General features: G+C 44.7%; 1 protein-coding gene across 2 annotated transcripts in view; it reads right to left on the minus strand.

The window, feature by feature from the left end:
• The window catches only part of FRMD1 (FERM domain containing 1), a 72,631-nt gene that overhangs the window by 20,450 nt on the left and 32,870 nt on the right, over positions 1-19,311 (minus strand). For both annotated transcript variants that reach the window (XM_084622994.1, XM_084622993.1), the window contains exons 3-6: positions 18,455-18,545; positions 6,662-6,741; positions 4,438-4,514; positions 1,063-1,249 (exon numbers count right to left, since the gene is read on the minus strand). In XM_084622994.1, the coding sequence (XP_084479120.1) occupies positions 1,063-1,249; positions 4,438-4,514; positions 6,662-6,741; positions 18,455-18,545 (435 nt within the window). The remainder of the gene's footprint in view (positions 1-1,062; positions 1,250-4,437; positions 4,515-6,661; positions 6,742-18,454; positions 18,546-19,311) is intronic.

Below are 19,311 nucleotides of genomic sequence, written 5' to 3' on the forward strand. Positions count from 1 at the left end.
CAGGGTGTGGAGGAGAGTCCAGTGGGAAGAATTCTGCCAGGAATCAGGGAGTATTTGTGCACAGTGGGAGGAGAAGTAGCTTGGGGCTCATGAGTATAAAAGTCCAGACTTGCCCTGCCTCTGCCACACCTGCCTCCTGATGCCATTCGTTTCTTCTCCATTGAACCCTTCCTCTCCCCGATGCTTGGAAACAGCTGGGTTGGAGGGGAAACTGAAGCAGAGAGGTGAGGAGACTTGCCCAAGGATACACACAGTGGGTTGGAGGCAGAGCCAGTAGAACCCTGGCTTCCTGACTCCTAGTCCAGAGCATCATCCTCTACCTCGGTCATTTACTTGCATTCTCACTGACTGTGGTGGTTGACTTTGCATGCATGCGTAACAGCATAGTAGGAAATGGTGCAGGAAGCAGTCTGCACATTGCATGTTTGTGCGCTCTTTCCAAAGATACTGAATGGCCAGAAGACACGTGACTGGTTCAGTCATTGCCCTCAGGCAAAGTTAGTCACCATAAAGGGTTAAAAAAAGGACACCAAACCATCCCCAAAAATCTGTAAAAATGGAGTGTGGAAACTGAAATCTTTAAAGTACATACTAGAAGCACTGGACAATGAGACACAAGTGACTCAAGACCAATTAGTGGCCAAAAAACCATACCCAGAGGGATTATAATGAAATTCTCAGCTGAGTCAAGTCAGAATGAGAAGTCACCAAGGTATCCTTTTCTCTCCGTTTTGACCAACTGGTGTTGACCCTCATGTACTGCCACCCTGCACTGAGCTCAGTCCACCCCAGAGGTAAATGTGATAGGGCCAAGGTACTGAAGATAAGTTTTACTCGTCTTCAGCCCCTTGAGCTTTTCCAGAGAATCTTAGGATGCAAAAGCAAATGCATTTCAATGCATTTTATTTCTGAAAATATTTGCCCTTTAACTGTTGGATTCAGACTGGGAAGAACAGAAGCCTCAGTGGAGAAAAAGCCCTGTTGGATTCATTCCACGTACAGCAACAGAGCCTGGGGAGCCCCTGCAGACGATTCTGCTTCATTCTCATGGTGAAAACTTACCCACTGTGGGAAATAGGCTTGAGGTTCAAAATATTTCCCAACATGGACATTCTCCATATAGTTGCCGAAGTCCGCCTGTAAACCGTACGCAGCCAGCAGGAAGTAGATTTCTTCTTTGTGGAGGCACCGAGACCTCAACAACTGCTCCTTGAGATGGCAGTAGTACAGGTGCCGGGCTGCCTGGTCACTGCAGGAGACAGAAAAAAGCCGCATTTAAGCCAGAGCAAAGAGATCACATTCAGGTAAGGCCAGTTGCTTGCTGCTTTGCTGTCGAGAACTGACACGCACGGAATCACTGATGTGTATAAACTGCATTTTTTTCATAGCCATTTACTCTCTGAATTATAGTAGCATCACAGGCCCAGTCAAGATGAGGGCCCCACTGCACTAGGCACTGTACACAGTAGATAAGAGTCTCTGTCCTCAAAAGTTTACAGTCTAAACAATCCAAATAGACAAAGGTTGAAGAAAGGAACTCATATGATCACTTTTTCTGGGAGAGGTGGAACTAGGGCACAGAGCGATTAAGTGCCAACAGTCACACAGGAAGTTGTGGCAGAGCCAGGAAAGGATCCCAGATCTTCTGAGTCCCAGTCCAGCGTCTCAACCAAAAGTCCATCCTTCCTCTCTAGAACTGGCACTGCTTTTGTATTGCACCTTCCAGCTGAGGCTCTCAAAGTGCTTTACAATACAGTAACTCTCACTTAAAGTTGTCCCGGTTAACATCGTTTCGTTGCTGATCAATTAGAGAACGTGCTCATTCAAAGTTGCACCATGCTCCCTTAGAACGTTGTTTGGCAGCTGCCTGCTTTGTCCACTGCTTGCAGAAGGAACAGAGTTGGAACTAGTGGTGGGGGCTTGGAACCAGGGTGGGCCAGCAGCCCCCCGCTCCCCTAAGTTCCCTCTGTGGCAGCAGCCCAGCAGGCTACCAATTGCCATTGCTGGGCAGCTCAACTGTCCCTTCCCCCACTGCCATGTGCTGCTCCTGCCCTCTGCCTTGGAGCTGCTCCCAGGAGCCTCCTGCTTGCTGTGCAAGGGAGAGTGGTGGGGAAGAGGGTTGCTAATGTCAGCGGGTCCCCCGCTCCTGCCCCCTGCTCTTTTACCCATTCCCACAGAGCAGGGGAGGGTGGGCACAACAGGGCTCAGGAAGGAGGGAGCTTGCTGGCAGCAGCTACTGTCTCAACTTGCTGATCTACTTAAAGGCAATGTACTTAGAGTGGGGTCAATGCGTGTGTGTCTCTCACACACACACACACACACAGTCTCTCTCTGCCATGCTGTCTCCCCTCCCTCTATTCCATGCTGCCTTGTAGAATGTGAGGCTACATTAACATGTTAACCCTTAAGGGCTCAGTCGAATGCTAGTTCATCATTTCCCAGGGAATGCCTTACTGCTAAATATCCCACCCTCTGACTTCACCACCTCAACCAAGCTGCACAATCATCTTTGATGTGTACAGTATTAAATTGTTTAAAAAACTTATACAGTGTATATATGTGTGTGTGTGTATATATATATATATATATATATATATATATATATATATAAAATAAAATACAGTCTTTTGTCTGGTGAAAAAAATTTCCTTGGAACCTAACCCCCCTATTTACATTAATTCTTATGGGGAAATTGGATTTGCTTAACATAATTTCGTTTGAGGTAGCATTTTTCAGGAAAATAATACAACGTTAAGCGAGAAAAGTTACTGTATCAGTGAATTGCCTGGGAGGTAGATAATAGTGGCAGGAACCTTGGATTTGCTTTTGTTATCTTGTAGAAGTACTAAATGGGGCTATTCTTAGGGAAATTGGGCATATGATAAATAGATGGATAGCCGGTCACAGAACCAAGACCTCCCTTCTAGGACTCTGATTCAGTGTGTGTGTTTAAAGAAACCCCATGATTGCATGGATATGCCTCTGTGCACCTCTCTCTGCTTTACTACTACTGCAGAGGAAAGAAGCTTGGATGCCAATGGAGAGATACAAAGGGTACATCGACAATGCAATTAAAAATCTGCAGCTAGCCTGTTCCAGCTGACTTGCAGCGTAGATGTTCTTGGGCTCAGGCTGCAGCCTGAATTCTGGGACCCTCCCACCTTCAGGGTTCCAAAGCCTGGGCTCCAGCCCGAGCCCGACTGTCTTTACCACAATTAAATAGTCCGTTAGCCCAAAGCCTGCGAGCCACAGTCAGCTGGCATGGCCTAGTTGTAGGTTTTTAATTGCAGCGTAGACATACCCAGAGGAAGATGAACAATACTGGGAAGTTTCCATTTAGCAGTAAGAAAAACTTCCTCCTCTCAGAGGGAAACTTTCTCCCCTCAGTCCAAAGAGGAAAATAAAACAGTCTTACTCAGATGAGGACAGCAAAATGCCTAAATAGAGCACAGATTATGCTGACACTAATCAACCTGAATGCTTCCAGCTCTTGGCTTGCCCTGAGGCCAGAACCACACCAGCAGTGCTGATGCAAAAACACTGTCAGTTGTTCATTTTTAACTGAATCATCCTTTGTTCTTCATGGGGAGGGAAGGGTAGTTGCGTGCATCCTATATTCCACATGAATGGAACCCACTCAAATGTAAAATTCTATAACTCGTAAGTCATTCCGTGACCACATCCAAATTAGCTAGCATGCGCATGGCTCAGATACAATAAATACCAAAAATAAATTATCGAAGGAAAAATAATAGACTGTATCCTAGAGTAACAATTTCTATCATCATTTTGCCAATGTTGGTCTAAATTTTCTTTTTAATCTTGTACGTGCAATCAGAGGTTTGTTGGCTGCATTTTAATAAATATTACCTACATCCATAGCTAGAGAGAGAAATAAAAGAGTTAAGCCTTCCGAACAAGGAGGAGGAAGGGGCAAAATATTGTAGACTGAAGTTCAGGGTGTGGAAAGGATATGAAAACAAGGCTGCCATAGTTGTTGTGGGCAAACGGATGGGGAGTTTGAAGAAGAGCAACAGTTAAATCAAAGCATGGGAGTGAGAATGGAGATTACATATCAGCAGAACAACAAACTTGAGGGTGCTCACTGTTAATTTCGTAATAACTTCTCTAACTTCAGCCTTAGAGTTGTTTAGATGCAAAACAATTAAAAAAAACAACAACATTAAATTATTGGAGCATGGTGCTTTAAAAAGATAGCTGAAAAGCATCTCAGTTTGAATCCTACCAGGATGGAAGTCGACTCCTTTGGATAAAAAGGATGTACTGACAGACATCAGTACTGATCTCCAGAGAATGCCTGTAGGACTACAGCACCCACAGAGAGAAGGAAAGAGCTCTTCAAAGGACATATATTTTTGTTTTTCCATCTAACGCAGTTTTATTAAAAAATAAACTTGTTACCCTAGACAGATTTACCTTATGACTCTTCCATTTTCTACGTAGTACTGCACTCTGAAGAAGGCAACAAAAGGAGGGGTAAACTTCTCTGTCCCCTTTAGGGTAAAGGGAGGGGAAAAAAAGGAAGCATTAGACAATTTTCCTGTGAGCCCAGAGGCTCATGATCTTCCTCATTATTCTGTGTTTTGCCCATTGGTCCCCACTCCAGACCCTCTCCCCGCATTTTCTTTTTTTTTTAATTCACTACACTTAGCCGTACAGCAGTTGTCTTGGAAGCTCTTATCAATGAGACACTATGAAACATTCGGCCAAGGCAAGACACAAATGAAGCATCCAAGCTCTCCTGCCTTCTTATACCCTATGCCGCCAGCCCTCAGCCCCACTCTCAGGAAAAGACAACCTTTTACCTCTGCAATATGCTCAGCCCTTCCTGACCAAGGCTGAGCCATTCCAGGCTGCTACTGATCATTTTTCTTGGGGCTAGCAGGGTGAACCCTTTGCTTTGGTTATTCACACCTTCATGTAGCCATGAACTCGAGGAAGACCAAGACACTGTGTCAATTTCACAGACTACAACTACAGATGTTTAAAAGAACACTGTCAAGATTTTTTGTTTAAACTGTGACCTCCCTTACAGGGGAGGTCCCCTGAGCACCAAATATCTATTTTTCAATAAAAATTAAGACACAGTTAAAGTCTCGCATTCCTTCCCTTCTCTGCTTTGTCTATTTTGAGGTCTGGTCAGTATGCAACTTCACTTACATAAGCAGGTCCAAGCATGTGCTGGGTCACAGATCCATCTCCTAATATACATAATGTGTCAAGCACACCTATGGTACCAAACAGTAACAACTACATTGCCAAAGAATTCATTTAAAAAAAAAATCCAGTCACAACACAATCATTTTGCAGAGTGCACAATGATGCCATTTTGTTGTCAAAGAAGGGATAAGGAGAAGGGAGCTAGCCAACACAGCACTGGACTGGGAGGCTCAGGAGACCGGGATTCTATTCCATAATCAGCCACAGATTTCCTGTGTGACCTTGGGCAAGTCACTTAGCCTCTCTGGGCCTAATCCCCATTTGACAGATGAGAATCTAAATACTCTCCGACCTCAGAAGAGGTGTTGTGAGTGCAACAACTGCAAGGCGCTCAGTTACAACAGTGCTGCGGGCCACATGAATGCCTGCACAGGCATGCTGCCCTGACTGGTTCCACAGCACCAAATTCCATTAGTTGCATTTTAAAAGCTTATTCTCTTTTAGAAGATGCTATACTGTGTTAAAATGGGGAATACTGCTGGAATCAGTGCTCTCTCTTAAGGTGGAAGAAACCGCAAATCACCTGTTGAACAAAATATCTTCCTAGAGAGCGGTAACAGACAATACTTATGTACAAACATGTCTGGAACCTAACAACGCCGTTTAATGAAAACATTTGTGTTACTTTCAACTCTTAAGATTTTGTTTTGATGTAAAAAGATGACAACTACTAATAAAAAAAAGACAGTGTTATTTTAGAATGGCTTGTACTAAACAACTAGACACATGCCTTATTCATTTCACATGATTTTTCTTGACATTTCAGCTAGTGTAAAGAAATCAAGACTCCTCTTAATACAAATACGCTTCCTCCCTACAACTGCTGTTCTTCCACACACCTCTGTTGAATCGCAACTCCAGCTCCCATTGTGTTTCATAGTCAAATGCACTATGGTACACAGGTTATTACAAGTGGCCGTGCAAAACCATTTTACCCAAAAGCTGCTCTGCTTTATACAGCAGGGGTTCTCAAACCTTTCCACGGAGCAATTACTGGATGCATCTGATGAAGTGAGCTGTAGCTCACGAAAGCTTATGCTCAAATGAATTGGTTAGTCTCTAAGGTGCCACAAGTCCTCCTTTTCTTTTTATGGATACAGACTAACATGGCGGCTACTCTGAAACCTCTCAAAAGAGTGGTTTATTGACTCCCATCCCCTTTATGGGCACCTGAACACCCCCCCTGTGGCAACTACAGCAATTGCTTATATAGCAGTGTAAAGTACTTAATTTAGTTTTAGCCTCTTTTAATCCAACTTAGCATCTGGAAATTATGAGACTCAGTTCCATGTGACCAACGAGCTCGCCAGAGACCACCAGCAAGTGCTCCACAGTCATCAGTTGGAGGCCTCTCTTTCATGGTGTAATCATAGCATCACAAAGTTAATAAGGTCTGAAATGCAAACCATGTTTGACCTACTTTGCTAGTCTCTTTCTTCCATTCCTTTGAGAAGTATTTGCTAAGCTTCTGCTCCAGGTCCATAAATACATATTCATTGTCTGAAAGAGAAAGAGAGAAGGTGGTACTGGTAGGAAATGGTGGCTATTTCAGAAATGGAAATTCCCATCTGACAAATACTTGGAGACAGTTTTCATAGTTTTCCAACAGTGCACATGAATAATAGTAAATGTAACCCCAGAGCAGGACTAGATAGGCACCAGTGAGGGAGGTGGTGATGGGAAACAGGGCTTTGCTCTCCAACTGTATGCTGCTGGGGACATGGGCTTGGAAGGAAGCTCATAAACAGGCCTGACCCCTATAGGTGCTGAGTAGTAGCGGAGGTTTCTCAGCATCTTGCACAATCAGGCCCAATACTTGCTCCTTGAGGTGAACCCACTATGGAAGGGAGAAATGCCAGCTTGCTGAGCTAACCTTACCATCAAATTAACAGATCAACACTGGCTTTAAAGGAAACCTTCAGTAATCTCCCTTCTTACCAGAGCTGGTATGTTACATACCATCCCCTACCCATGAAATGGATACAAAGAGTCTCCTCCCTCCAGGTATTTCTGACCTGATTGTGCCCCCTCACACAAAAACAAGAGATGACTCCTCCCCACTATAACGTATCAACACGCCCAAACTCTGCTGAAAGCTTGGTTCATCTCCCCCTCTTGCCCAAATTTTCTTACACAGTTAGAGCAACTGGATTGGAAATGGAGGAACTTGGCCTGCCATGAATTGTTGGAATGTTCTCCAGCTAAGAGAGTAGGTGGCGGGGGATGAAGGGAGGCCATCTGGACAACTACTGTCTTGAAATAACTTTGTGGGCCTTTCAAAAATCTGGTTATTTTGTAAGTGACACTGTGTACGAAAGTATCAAAAACAAATTCAGCTAGTGAAAACATTTTAGACCCTTCTCAAGTCTTCAAGAGAAGACTTTGAGTAGTTCAAGCTACAGTGGTAATTTCAGCTGAGCACATGTGACTAGTCACTATTCCCTGGTCTCGCTCCGGGGTGGGGGAGCGTTTTGACAAATGACATAAGTACCAAGCAAAAGAGCTTGTTCCTGAAAGACCTGAAATGGAGGGTGGAAGAGACTCTGAAGCTTTCACTTATGATGTTCAAAGCTGAACTGAAGAAGGGGAAAAACAGGAAATGCAAATTGGCATAACCAGCGACTGTGTGGAAAGAATAGTAGATTACACTGACAGTCCTTTCCTTGTCTACCCTATGGACTGAAGCATTCTAAATCACAAGAGGGTTCAAAAGTTATTCAGTGTTGCTCTGGATTACATCACAGCTATTTTCCAAACAAGTTCAAGCTAAGAACACAGACGTAGCAAGTTTTTGGTGTTTTATTTTTAAATGCAAAAAGTAACCTCCATGCTGGGCCAGCATTGTTCCATACATTACTATGACAGGGAGTCTTGACTGTAGATGGCACATGAGACCCTAATTATGAGAACGTGACCCCTAAATTATGTCACAGAAACCTCTGAATTAGCAACACTCCCCTGCCCCACGAGTCCTGTTTCCTTGCCTTTTACCCTCACCTCCAGCAAACTAGCCCAGTCAGTAAACTTCTGTTCGTTATTTACGTTCATATTAAATTCTATTCATTATATGCTGCCCCCAAACTTTTAGCATGCCACAGCTTTTTGTGCAGAAATGCATTTAGTAGCATTGCAGGTGTTGCCAGTGGTGGGGGGACCAGAGGTTTTGGGAAGACAGAATTAGGGGGTTTGGCACGCCACAAGATACGGAAGTTTTGTTATTTTGACACTAGGAGGCTGTATCTTATCTTTCCATCCCTTTTTTGGGCGAGAGCAGCCACAAAATTGATTTTAAATTTATGAAGGAAAAGTGGTTTAATTCCTCTTTCCCACACAAATGGCTGGCACTCCCACCACAATATCTACCCCTGCGTTTAACAGCAATGTAAGAAGCACCTTAGCTGATGCTTGTGCTAAGATGACCAGGACAGGAGTGAAATAGTTTACAATGACATTTAAAAGTATTCCCAATCAGGCTTCAGTGTCAACAGCCCTTGGAAATGCATGAGGCAGTCCACCCCTATTAGGGGCTGTTTCAGGCTGTCATCACATAAGTACCAATAGTTCACTCTGAAGAGTCTCTGTGCAACCCTTGGGCAAGAGACTTGACAAAAAATTTGTATTCTCGAGCACAATTATGTGGCCAATTCAAGCAGCAACAATGATGCAGCAATGTGTGTGGCTATGCAATCCTATCCTACATGGGGCCTGCAATTACAGATGACTCCTCTGTTACAGGCTACCCCTCCTCATTTTAGACTGCTGTTGTTAGAAACATTTCTGATCACAGTATATCACATTGCATTAGATGTGGACCTAAGCAGTGTCTAGAACTATTTCAGGGGTGGGTAAAGGCCCTGTCCACACTACAGGTTTTAACCATGGTTTGGAACCGGGTAGGACACATTCATCTTCACACGTTCCATAGGTCAGTTTGTGCCCATGTGGCAGCTTTTTTGACATCACACTTGTGTTGGGTGCATCTGACATGCTGCCCAATCATGTTTTTATCAGTGCATTCTGGGAAAAATCTGAGCAAGTATCCCACACTGCCTCAGCAGGGGAGGGGGAAGTGCCTGGAGGACATGCATTCAGCTTAACACCAGGAGCACGTGGGGCTTTATATCTGTCACAGAGCTGGGGAAGAGGAGAAGCAGCCAAAGCAGTTAAGTTACACAAAGATGATTAGAACTGTCCCATCCACATTTAGTGTCCCCTTCCTGTCCCCAAGTGTGCTGAACAGATTACAGGAACACAACCATGAAAGACCTAGGCCTCCGGCAAGGTTGAAACACTGTTAGATGGCCATGGCTCCTAAGAGTTTTAGCCACATCACATCTATACACCAACCATGTTTGGAGTCAACTATAATGGAAAAGCGTTACAGACATTGTTAAGACTTGTAGCCTGGACAGGGCATAAAACAGCAGCAGAGATAAACCCCACAAGAAGCCATAATTTCAGAGTACCTATAACTTGGGTCACAATTTAATCTTATTGGTCAGGTTAGGGCAATACAGACAACTATGTTCAAATGATAATTAATAGGTTTTTCTGAACAGCATGTGTGATATTTTAAGTACATGTGCCCAACTTCAAAATTTCATAAAGAGCCTGAACAAGTGACCTCCCCCTCCCCGCCCCTTCCCCTTCTTATTTCTCCCCCACTTGTCTCAGTGTAGCCTGGAATCGTGGCAGTCCTCCCCTCAGTCCAGGAATGCAGCATCACATTCCTGCTTAATTAAGTTAATACTGTAGGAATGCCAACCTGCAGCGTAATCCTCAATCTACAAAAACAAAAAGGTTCCCCCCAGCCATACTTTTTTTTTTTTTTTAAACTGGATTAGTTGAAGTTTTCAGATCTTTGTCAGATGTTTAAATCGCCTCTGGTTTGGATGCAGTCTCTGTTCATTAGAGATGTGGGCACTGAACTCTACCCATTTAAGAGCAGAACTGGAAAGAATTGCTTAGAAATTCAGAGTCTCGCCATTTCAGGTGAAATCTAATATAATTCACTACACACACAGGTTAGATGCACCAACTGAGAAAGCGGTCATAGCGCCACTGACTTCCGCTGAGCAATGACAATTCACACAAGTCAGGATTTGGCCCCCCACAAGGATGCATGTGCATGCACATATGCGCCAGCTCCTCTTGGGATAGGCAGGATACAGGCAGGATTCCTCTGCTCAAGTGAACGTACTTGCGGTAGCTTGATGAGTTTGCGTGAGTATAAAGAGCAGCGTAGCCACAGTAGCATGTGCTCTGGCATGGCTGAACAAACCGACCTTGAAGTGGAGAGTTCCCACAGAGCGTGTGTGCGTGCCCACGCCCCCACCCGCCCCAACAGGGGAATCTAATCTCTAGCTTGCAGTGTAGCATGAAGCACAAGCGAAGAATCACTAGTTAGTAGTTTGCACTTTACCAGAGCAGTACTTCCAAGAAAACCGTCTGTTGCCCCAGATAGTTGGCAGCAGTGCAGTTTAAGCTTTCCTCTCCCAACCCCAACTTTTAAAAAAAAGTCTATGAAATTAAGTGAGGAAAAAATGAATTGGAATGTAAAGATTTCACGTCATTTTTTTTAAAAAAGGGAAACAGGAAATGCAAACATTTAAGTTGTTGCTCTACAACAACATTAACTTGGCATATTGCACATCCTGTGTATTTAAAGATTTATCACCATAAAAATGGGCCAGATCCTCAGATTGTATCAATTGGTATAGCGCCACAGAAGTCAAAGGAGCTATGCCAAATTTACACCAGCTACACATATGACCCAATATGTATTCAATTAGACATTTATCAAGGCAAACTGGAATATAAAATACTGCATGTATTCAAATGCGATGGAGTTAATGTTATTGTAAAAGTCAAGACTCCTACATTTCCTGACTGTGTATTTTAATTTTGCTTTTATTACTACGGTCTCCTCACAGAGCAGCATGGTAATAAAGTGCTCCGTGTTCATATTCTGCTGTCCCTATAGGGGCAATTCTTGTACTGATGCCACCGGAGAATTCCAAACATGTCAGGAGAGCAAAATATCAGAGCGGTACTAAAAGTGAGAACTTTGACTGAACTGGCAACCATAAATGGCTTGTTAATTAATCTGGTTGCATTAAGTGTATTTTAATATTTGGACGACACACAGCCAGACAATTCGGAGATTAAGATGGAGATAAATGTGAACTGATGGGAGCACGAAGTTCCATGCACAGCAAGCAATTTAAGCAGGGTCCAGTCCTCTCCCACATCACTTTTTAACTGCTGTACTCTCTGTCTTGCTAGCCAGATAATTGGCTGGAGAAAAAGCTCCTACTTGATGTACCCTTTTGGAGTTGCTGGGAAAATAGCCCAGAACATGGAAAAAGAAAGTCAGACATGTTGGAACTGGGGGTGATTAAGCAGTTCAAATGGTCCATGGACCTCACCCATGGTGCTGGTACCCAAGGACAGGTGGATCAGATTCTGTGTAGATTATAGAAAGCTGAATGACAGAGTGTCTGATGTGCTCCATGCTTACGGCCGATAAGATTCTAGACAAACTGGGATGGGAGGCACATATTACCTTTAAAATGATGGACCTCAGTTACTGGCAAGTGTCTTTGGACTAGGATTAAGGCTAAAATTAAGTCTGCTTTCACCATCCCAACAGGGCTAGATTTTACCTTTGGGCCTAAAGGGTGCCCCAGCCACCTTTCAGCATCTGGCAGATCAATTAAGGAGGGAAATGGCAGGATTTTGCCCTGGTATATATTGATGACATTTGTACTTTTTAAAGTCAGATCTGGCAGAACAGATACCCCAAGTCAGGATGATGCTCAATTGCATTCGACAGGTGAGACTGACTGTAAAGGTGGAGAAGCATAAAGTGGGGTGGCTGAGGTGGTTTATCTAGGACACAAGATGGGTAGCAGTCACACAAAGCCAGAATCTGCAAAGGTGGTGGCTCTTAAGGACTGGAGCATTCTAAAAACCAAGATACAGGCTCCCTCATTCATAGGGATGGTGGGTATTACAAGAGATTTGTACCTCACTTTTAGCTCCCTAATGGCTCCTATTCCTGCATTGTATAAGAAGGGCAAAGCAGACAGAATCAGCTGGACTGAACAGCATTTTAAAAAGGCTCTCTGTGCACTGAAGGAGGCCCTGAACCGGTATCCAGTTCTGGTAAGCCCAATTTTAACAAATCCTTCACAGATTCCTCAGACACAGGACAGGGCCTGTGTTGGTGCAGATCAATGCTAAGGGAGGCGCACACTGAACTGTATATCTGAGCAAAACACTGCTTCCCATGAAAAGAGCTATGTGACTATTGAAAAGGAATGTCTTGCAAACGTGTGGGTGTTCAGGAAGTTGCAACCATCTCTGTGGGCAGCACTTTACTGCGTAAACTGACACCTAACTCTGCTACATCCAAGTGAAAAGGCTCAAGACTAAGTTCCTAAAATGGAGTCTAGCCCTCCAACATGATGGTATGGAAATAGTTCATGGAAATATAGCAGATGTATTGTTCTGTGAAGGAGCTTTCCCGAATCATCAGATGAGCGACTCCTTTTCAAAGGAGGGCGATGTGGAGAACTTGGGGGATTTCTACAGTATTTTTATTAATATTCTTTGTGACTCAGCTTACCTACCTACTTTGTATTGTGAGCTACATGGACTCAAATGGTTAACTCTTACCCAAAGCTCTCCAACCAGAAGACAATGATGTGAATTGACTCAATTGCCCAATACTTCACCATACAGGTGAAAAGTACTCTCATAGGCAGACATCCTCCCCCCACCAACCCCCAACAGGGATAGGGAAGCAGGGATTCTTGAGGGAAGAAAGCTGAAACAAAGAGGACTTGATTCCGTTAAAAAAGCAGCCCTGACAAACTGGAGAAGGGACTCAGAGAGACACTGGCAGGGAGTGAAAGGTAGGAGCTACAGGCTCTCTCTGCCAAGGCTAAAGGCAGCCTGGGATTAGGAAGGCCTGCTTAACTAAGCAAGGCAAAGCAAAAAGGATAAGTAAAATTCATTCGTATAGGCCCTCAGTTATTTGAGCCCATATCCGAGTATTGTTTTCCCGTTGACAGTTAAATAATACTTTAGTTTTTAAAAGACTGCACTGTGTCACTGAATATGTTTTCTGGTTACCAAGCTCCTACGAGGAGAAGGATCCTGCAAGGTGCCAAGCCAAAACTGGCCCTGCTGAAGGAGTTGCAGCATGACACGAGGGTGCTGAAGTCCAGGGACCCTATCTGAGAGTGTCACAGGACTGCCCCGGGAGTGAAGTGCAGGCTCAGTGCCTGTCACTTAGGAAGGATGCACTCAAGAGACCCCAGAGGGAATAAGGCCCAACACACTGTATGATCCGTGGCAGAACAGTGTGTCCTAGCCGCATTTTTTTTCTAAGGCGCCATCCTAGTGGTCTGCATCGTTGCTGGGCTTTGTTTCGAAGGGTGGGAGGGAAAGAGATTAGTCTAATTGTTGCAAAGCTCATTTCTTCAAAGAGAATTGAGTCGCTTTCTATTTTAAATAGAAGAGAACCTAATAAAAATATAGACCACACAAAACCAAAAAGAGGTGAACAATCCTATCCACATTATGAAAATCTTCCAAAACCTGAACTCAGGATGAGGAGTTTCTCTTCCAGCAGTTGAAGACCGCAGTAAGGCTGAAATTGGTGCAAGGAGCTGCATTTCTTACAGTCTGTTAGATAGTGAGACAGTTAAACCCAGAAAGAGAAACCCCAACGTTTAGTACACAACAAAGCTGAAAGCCATAAATGTTAAACTTGTTATTTTAACTCTCCCCACGCTGGGATATGAAGCTTCTGGTTTTAACCTGAAATCTTTTCAAAAAGATTTCAGAACTCCTTATGGAGCTGCTGACTGACACACCCCCTTTACTATAAGAAGTAGTGTGTGTTCATGTATTCACAAAAAGCATATATGTCAAGGGCATTTGTAATCCAAGTAATCTGTGTAGTGTGCATCGTTCATGCTTCTATAGAAATCCCTTGGTTTCCTTTCGTCTTTTTGATGTGCCCAAGAAGAAAAGCGTCTCCATTTAGATAGATATCTTCTAATAGAGTCCTTTCTACTACGAGAAAGGATGTCTCGCACGGCCATGGAGCATGATCATTCTAAGGATGTTGCTCACCCAAATACCAAGCCCTGAGGTGGAGTGGATCAAGGTGCTTGATCATACCATTCCACTGGGTCAGGAGCTCGGGAAACCTTGGGAGGATGAGTGGTAATCTGGAGGACAGGCATAGGAGGCTGGGAAACCAAAGCTGCCTGGGCCAGAAGGGCACGATCAGGATGACCCATACTCTGTCTTGCCAGATTTTGTGCAGAACTTGTGGCAGGAGAGGTCGCAGAGGGAAGGCACAATGGAACTGGTATGCTTTTGCAACGACAGAGTTCAAGGTGGACCCGATGAAGTCCAGAGACTGCGTTGAGGTGAGAACAGTTTCCCCCCCCGCAGCGTTTATGCTGACTCCCAGTGCAGCAGCACAGAAGCTGATGCATAAGCTACTTGGTGGAACCTGGCAACAAGGAGCCATTTATAGAGGTAGGGGAAGACAATGAGACAACAACATCTGACATGAGCTGCTACTATCAAGAATATCTTGGTAAAGACTCTGGGGGTGGTCACTATTCTGAGAGGGAATGCTAAGTAGAGAAAACAGTGAGTCCACCATGAATCTGAGGAAGTGTCTGAGAGCGGGATGAATCTTTCCTGTCAAGAGCTGTAAACCACATGCCCTTTTCTAAAGATGAGATTATAAATGCCAACATAACCATGCAAAATCCGAGTTTGGGAATGAAGCAGTTGAGATGGCAGAGGTCAAGGATTGGTCCCCATACATCCTTCTTTTTGAGTACCAGGAAGTAAGTTGAGTAAAACCTGTTCCCTTGGTATTGAGGAGGGACATGTTTGATCACTCCTTGCTGCAACAGGGAGTCCACTGCTGGTTTGAGTATATTCTCCTGAGAGTGGTCCTCAAAGAGGAGGGAGGAGGTAAGGCTGCAAACTCTTATAGTCAGAATAGAGGATGTTCAGCACCCACTTGTCCATTGTTACTGCACTTCCGGTGTTGGGGTGGGGCGGTTGGGGGAGAAGTGCTAAACAACCCTCAAATGGTGGGTGGGAGTCGGGAAGTGTTGGGCTTAGTATTTTGCAACTCTAGTTCCCATCAAAAATAATGTCGAGCCAGGGGCTGAGACTGAGATGCACAGCCTGTTGCAGAGGGTGTGAGGAAGCGGGTCTTTTGAACACTGTCTCTTTCATGGTAGTTCATATGGCTCTGCAGTTTTTCCAACAGAGACCCTACGCCTAGGTCTGAATGATGGGCAGCAAAACTTCCTCTTGGGGCAGACTTGTTCGTGATATGCCCAGTGAGTGGAGGGTAGCCCTAGAATCCTCCAGGGTATGGAGAAACCGGTTTGTCTTCTGGCTGAAGAGCTGCAATTCATCAAAGGGGAGGTCCTGGATGGTATTCTGGACCTCCCCAGGGAACTTTGACACACGGAGCCATGACTCCCTGCACAGGACGATGGCGGTAGCCATAGCTCTAGAGAAGGTATCAGTGGCATCGACGGTGGATTGGAGAGTGGTCTTAGCTATCACTTTGCCTGTGTCTTTCAGAGCTTGGAAACAGGTTCTGTCCTGTTGGGAAAGGCGGTCAGTAAACTCTGCAAACATGGAGTCATTCAAGAAATTTTATTTAGCCATTAGTGCCTGGTAATTGGCTATCCCAAACTAGAGGCTAGATGATAAGACAACGACCTCTCTCCCCAACAGATACAGGCATTTGACCTCTATCGGTAAGCGCAGACCTGGGATGTTACTGTTTAGCCCTTTCAGAAATAGCCTCGACCACCAGTGAGTTGGGAGCAGGGTGAGAAAACAAAAATCCTACTCTTTTGGCCAGCACATAATAAAGCTTCTCTGCCCTTTTGGGGGTCAGAGTGCAGGCGGCTGGGATGTGCCAAACTGTCCTAGCTGACTCCAGTATGGCTTCATTAATGGGGACAGCTATTCTGCTGGATCTGGATGAGTGGAGGATGTCTAGGAATTGGAATGGGAATCCCGGACCTCTTCAAGAGGAATCCGAAGTTCTCCAGCAACTCTGCGAAGATGATCCTGGAACAGTCTGAAATCATTGGGGGGGGGAAGGAGACATAGGAATCACCCACTTTGTTCAGAGATGAAGACGGCAGTCTTACTGGTTCTGGCAGAACCACTGGATCCAGTGTGTAATGATCCTCCTCCACTGTAGGATCTGGGGGGCAGATCTGAGCATCTCCTTAAAGGGGAGGCAAGGGATGACCCCCTTAGCTGATCGAATCAACTCTGCAGGGGGGTACTGGTCCCAAGTACCCCAGTAGGAGGGGTCACAGATGGTCACAGGGACCCCATGGCCTGGGGTACCACAGCTCCAACTTAGATGAGGTGGAGGTTGATCCTAAATGAGTGCTGGTCTTTCGGGTGGTGGAGGATACATAGGATAGGTGAAAAAGGGCAAATTCGGATTGCAATGGTGGTACTGTTGATGTTTTTGCAGTGGAGCTATATTCTGCAAATGGGACAGGCAACAAACTCCCTTTCAGTGGTCAACTCCTTTGGTGGTGGTATCTCTCTGAAGATGGAGGAGGGGATTCTAGATGCAGATGACTGAAAGTGTTCTATGGAGCAGCAAGGGATTCAAATCTCCCCAGTGAGAGAACGGTTGTACTTCTTTAAACTGCTGGAGCCGGCGAAGACGACTGTGCCTGAAACTGACAGTGATTGGACTTCATCAGTGCCAATGGATCACAGGGTTTGGGAGGCACAGAGGATGACAACAGCAATGGATCATGGTCCGGTACCAATATAGCCCAATGCTTATGGGCTCTCTTATTGTGCCTCTGGGACTTAATAGGTCCTAGCTCCTCGTGGGCTGAGCTGATGGGCTTGCTTAGAGCTGAATCTGGCTTCTCTGAAGTGAATTTAGAGGAAGAATTAGTCTCATGCTTATTAGAGTGCTTCCTAGATTCCCAACAAGATCCTGCTGGAGGGCAGTGGAGGGAAGTGATTCAGAGAGAGTTTCCTGCACTAGAGTTGGAATTCGCTGCAAGAAGCATCCTCCTTGTTGAATCAGGCTGATGTACAAGGGGTGGAGTTGGGGGGGGTCCCTGGCCTGTGTCCAATGGGGGCCTCCTGGCTTTCTCAGGTACAGCTGGGGAACAATCAGCAGATACCACACCTCGCCATGATGTGGGCTTCCCCAAGGCAGTGCTGGTGGCCAATGCTGACTCAGAAGGATCGCAGGCAGAAAACAGGCGATTCTCCCAAGAGACTAAATCTACAAGACACCACACTTAAGACTATTTAAAAAAACCCCATAAAAACTGTTAAAACTATTTACAAAACTAAATCCAATTCTTATTTTGTAGGACGAAGATGAAGTTATGAACACTGGAGGTTCTGATCCAGACCATGCAGCTGTGAGAAGGAACCAAAGAGGGGGTTGGTCCACTCCACCTCTTATGACCTTGGATAGAGTCATGAGGTGAGCCAACAGAGCTACTTCCAAATTCTCTGGCTCCGGGCACATGCCAAACCCACCTACTGTGGAATACAATCAAGACCATCACTCATAGAAAGACTATTTGTGTAAACAAGCCCTGAGTTGAGAGCACTGAGCACCTGGCAGATTCAGGTCTGCAATCTCCTGCAAAAAACAGCCAATAAGTCAAAAGGTCTCTGCAGATAAATCACTTCATCCAAGTGCAATTAGTGCTCACTAAACTCATATTTCACCCCTGCCCCCAACCCCAAATCACTGAGTTTAACAAGAACCACATTCTTTAAAAATTTATTACTTAGGAAGGTATGCAATACTTCTAGCCCCAAAGTCATTTAAAATTTCATCTTCTGTGCAACAACTGACACTTTAAATTCAATCAGTGAGAAAAATGTCAGCAAACATAGCTATAGAAAAACAGTAGAACAAGGTTAAATATACCTGCCCTGCCCCCCTCAAATATGTCTGCTCAGGGACTGAAGATCAAAGGACTCTGACAAGGCTTTGGATAATTTACATAGTTTCTGATCTTATTACAATGAAATTCCCACTCAGGCGTGGCCAGTGTGTGTATATGCACACACACTGTAGATACACAAATGTGTCTGTGGATGTTTGCCAAGTCATTTGTCTCCATGCATGGAGCTCACTTACTTTTAACAATACTGAGGCCAAAGAAGTGAGGGTCTTTAATCTTCACTAAGTCACAAACTTGCTGGAAGAGCTCCTGTCCGGTGGCTTTTACCTGAAAGAAACAATCAACCCAGCATTACAGGCAGCCCACACATACTGGCACTGAACAATTCTTTATGGTCATAGGTGATCAACAGGCACAAGGGCAGCCAGATCAGAATCACAGAACATAATTCAGTTCTCTGGCCAGGGTTGTTGGGGTTTTCGGGTTGCTGTAAGGTATTCTTGTAGTGTATTCTTGTCTTCCTTCCCCAACCCCCTTTGTATATGCTCTTATCCCAGTAAGATGGAACTTAGGTGCCAGGCTATTGGTATCCTTTTTTAAAAAAAGGAAACTGGAACTCTGTCATCTAGAGTATTTATGCTGTGCAAATGTGACCATGTACTGAAACTCTCGCGGTATTTTACTTATTGCCAACAAAACAAAGACATTGTTTAGAAGGAGAAAGAAATTAACTTTTGGAGGGTTTGAGGAATTAGATTTAACCTTTACCTAGGAAGGGGGGGGGGGGGAGAACAAAAAACCCAGAACCCCCACACTGCACACTCCGAGAGGCAGAGAAGATGGTTTTGATCACAAAGACCGAACACTTCATTTTCAAGGTGGTCTCATGTGGACTGACCATGGGGTTCTTGCCCACTTCTTCATCCCATGCCATGCCATCAAGCTACTTTGCTAGTTCCCTTTACCACATCTTACTTCTGATCAAGAGCAGAATTAATGTCCCTTCCCCACCACACACAATGCCACCTCCAGAAATGTTGCTCTATAGATAAACCACCAGGGATCAGACTTCATTTTCTTTTTCTTTTTTTTT

Source organism: Lepidochelys olivacea (assembly GCF_965140295.1).
Source record: "Lepidochelys olivacea isolate rLepOli2 genome assembly, chromosome: 3".
Classification (NCBI taxonomy): Eukaryota; Metazoa; Chordata; order Testudines; family Cheloniidae; genus Lepidochelys; species Lepidochelys olivacea.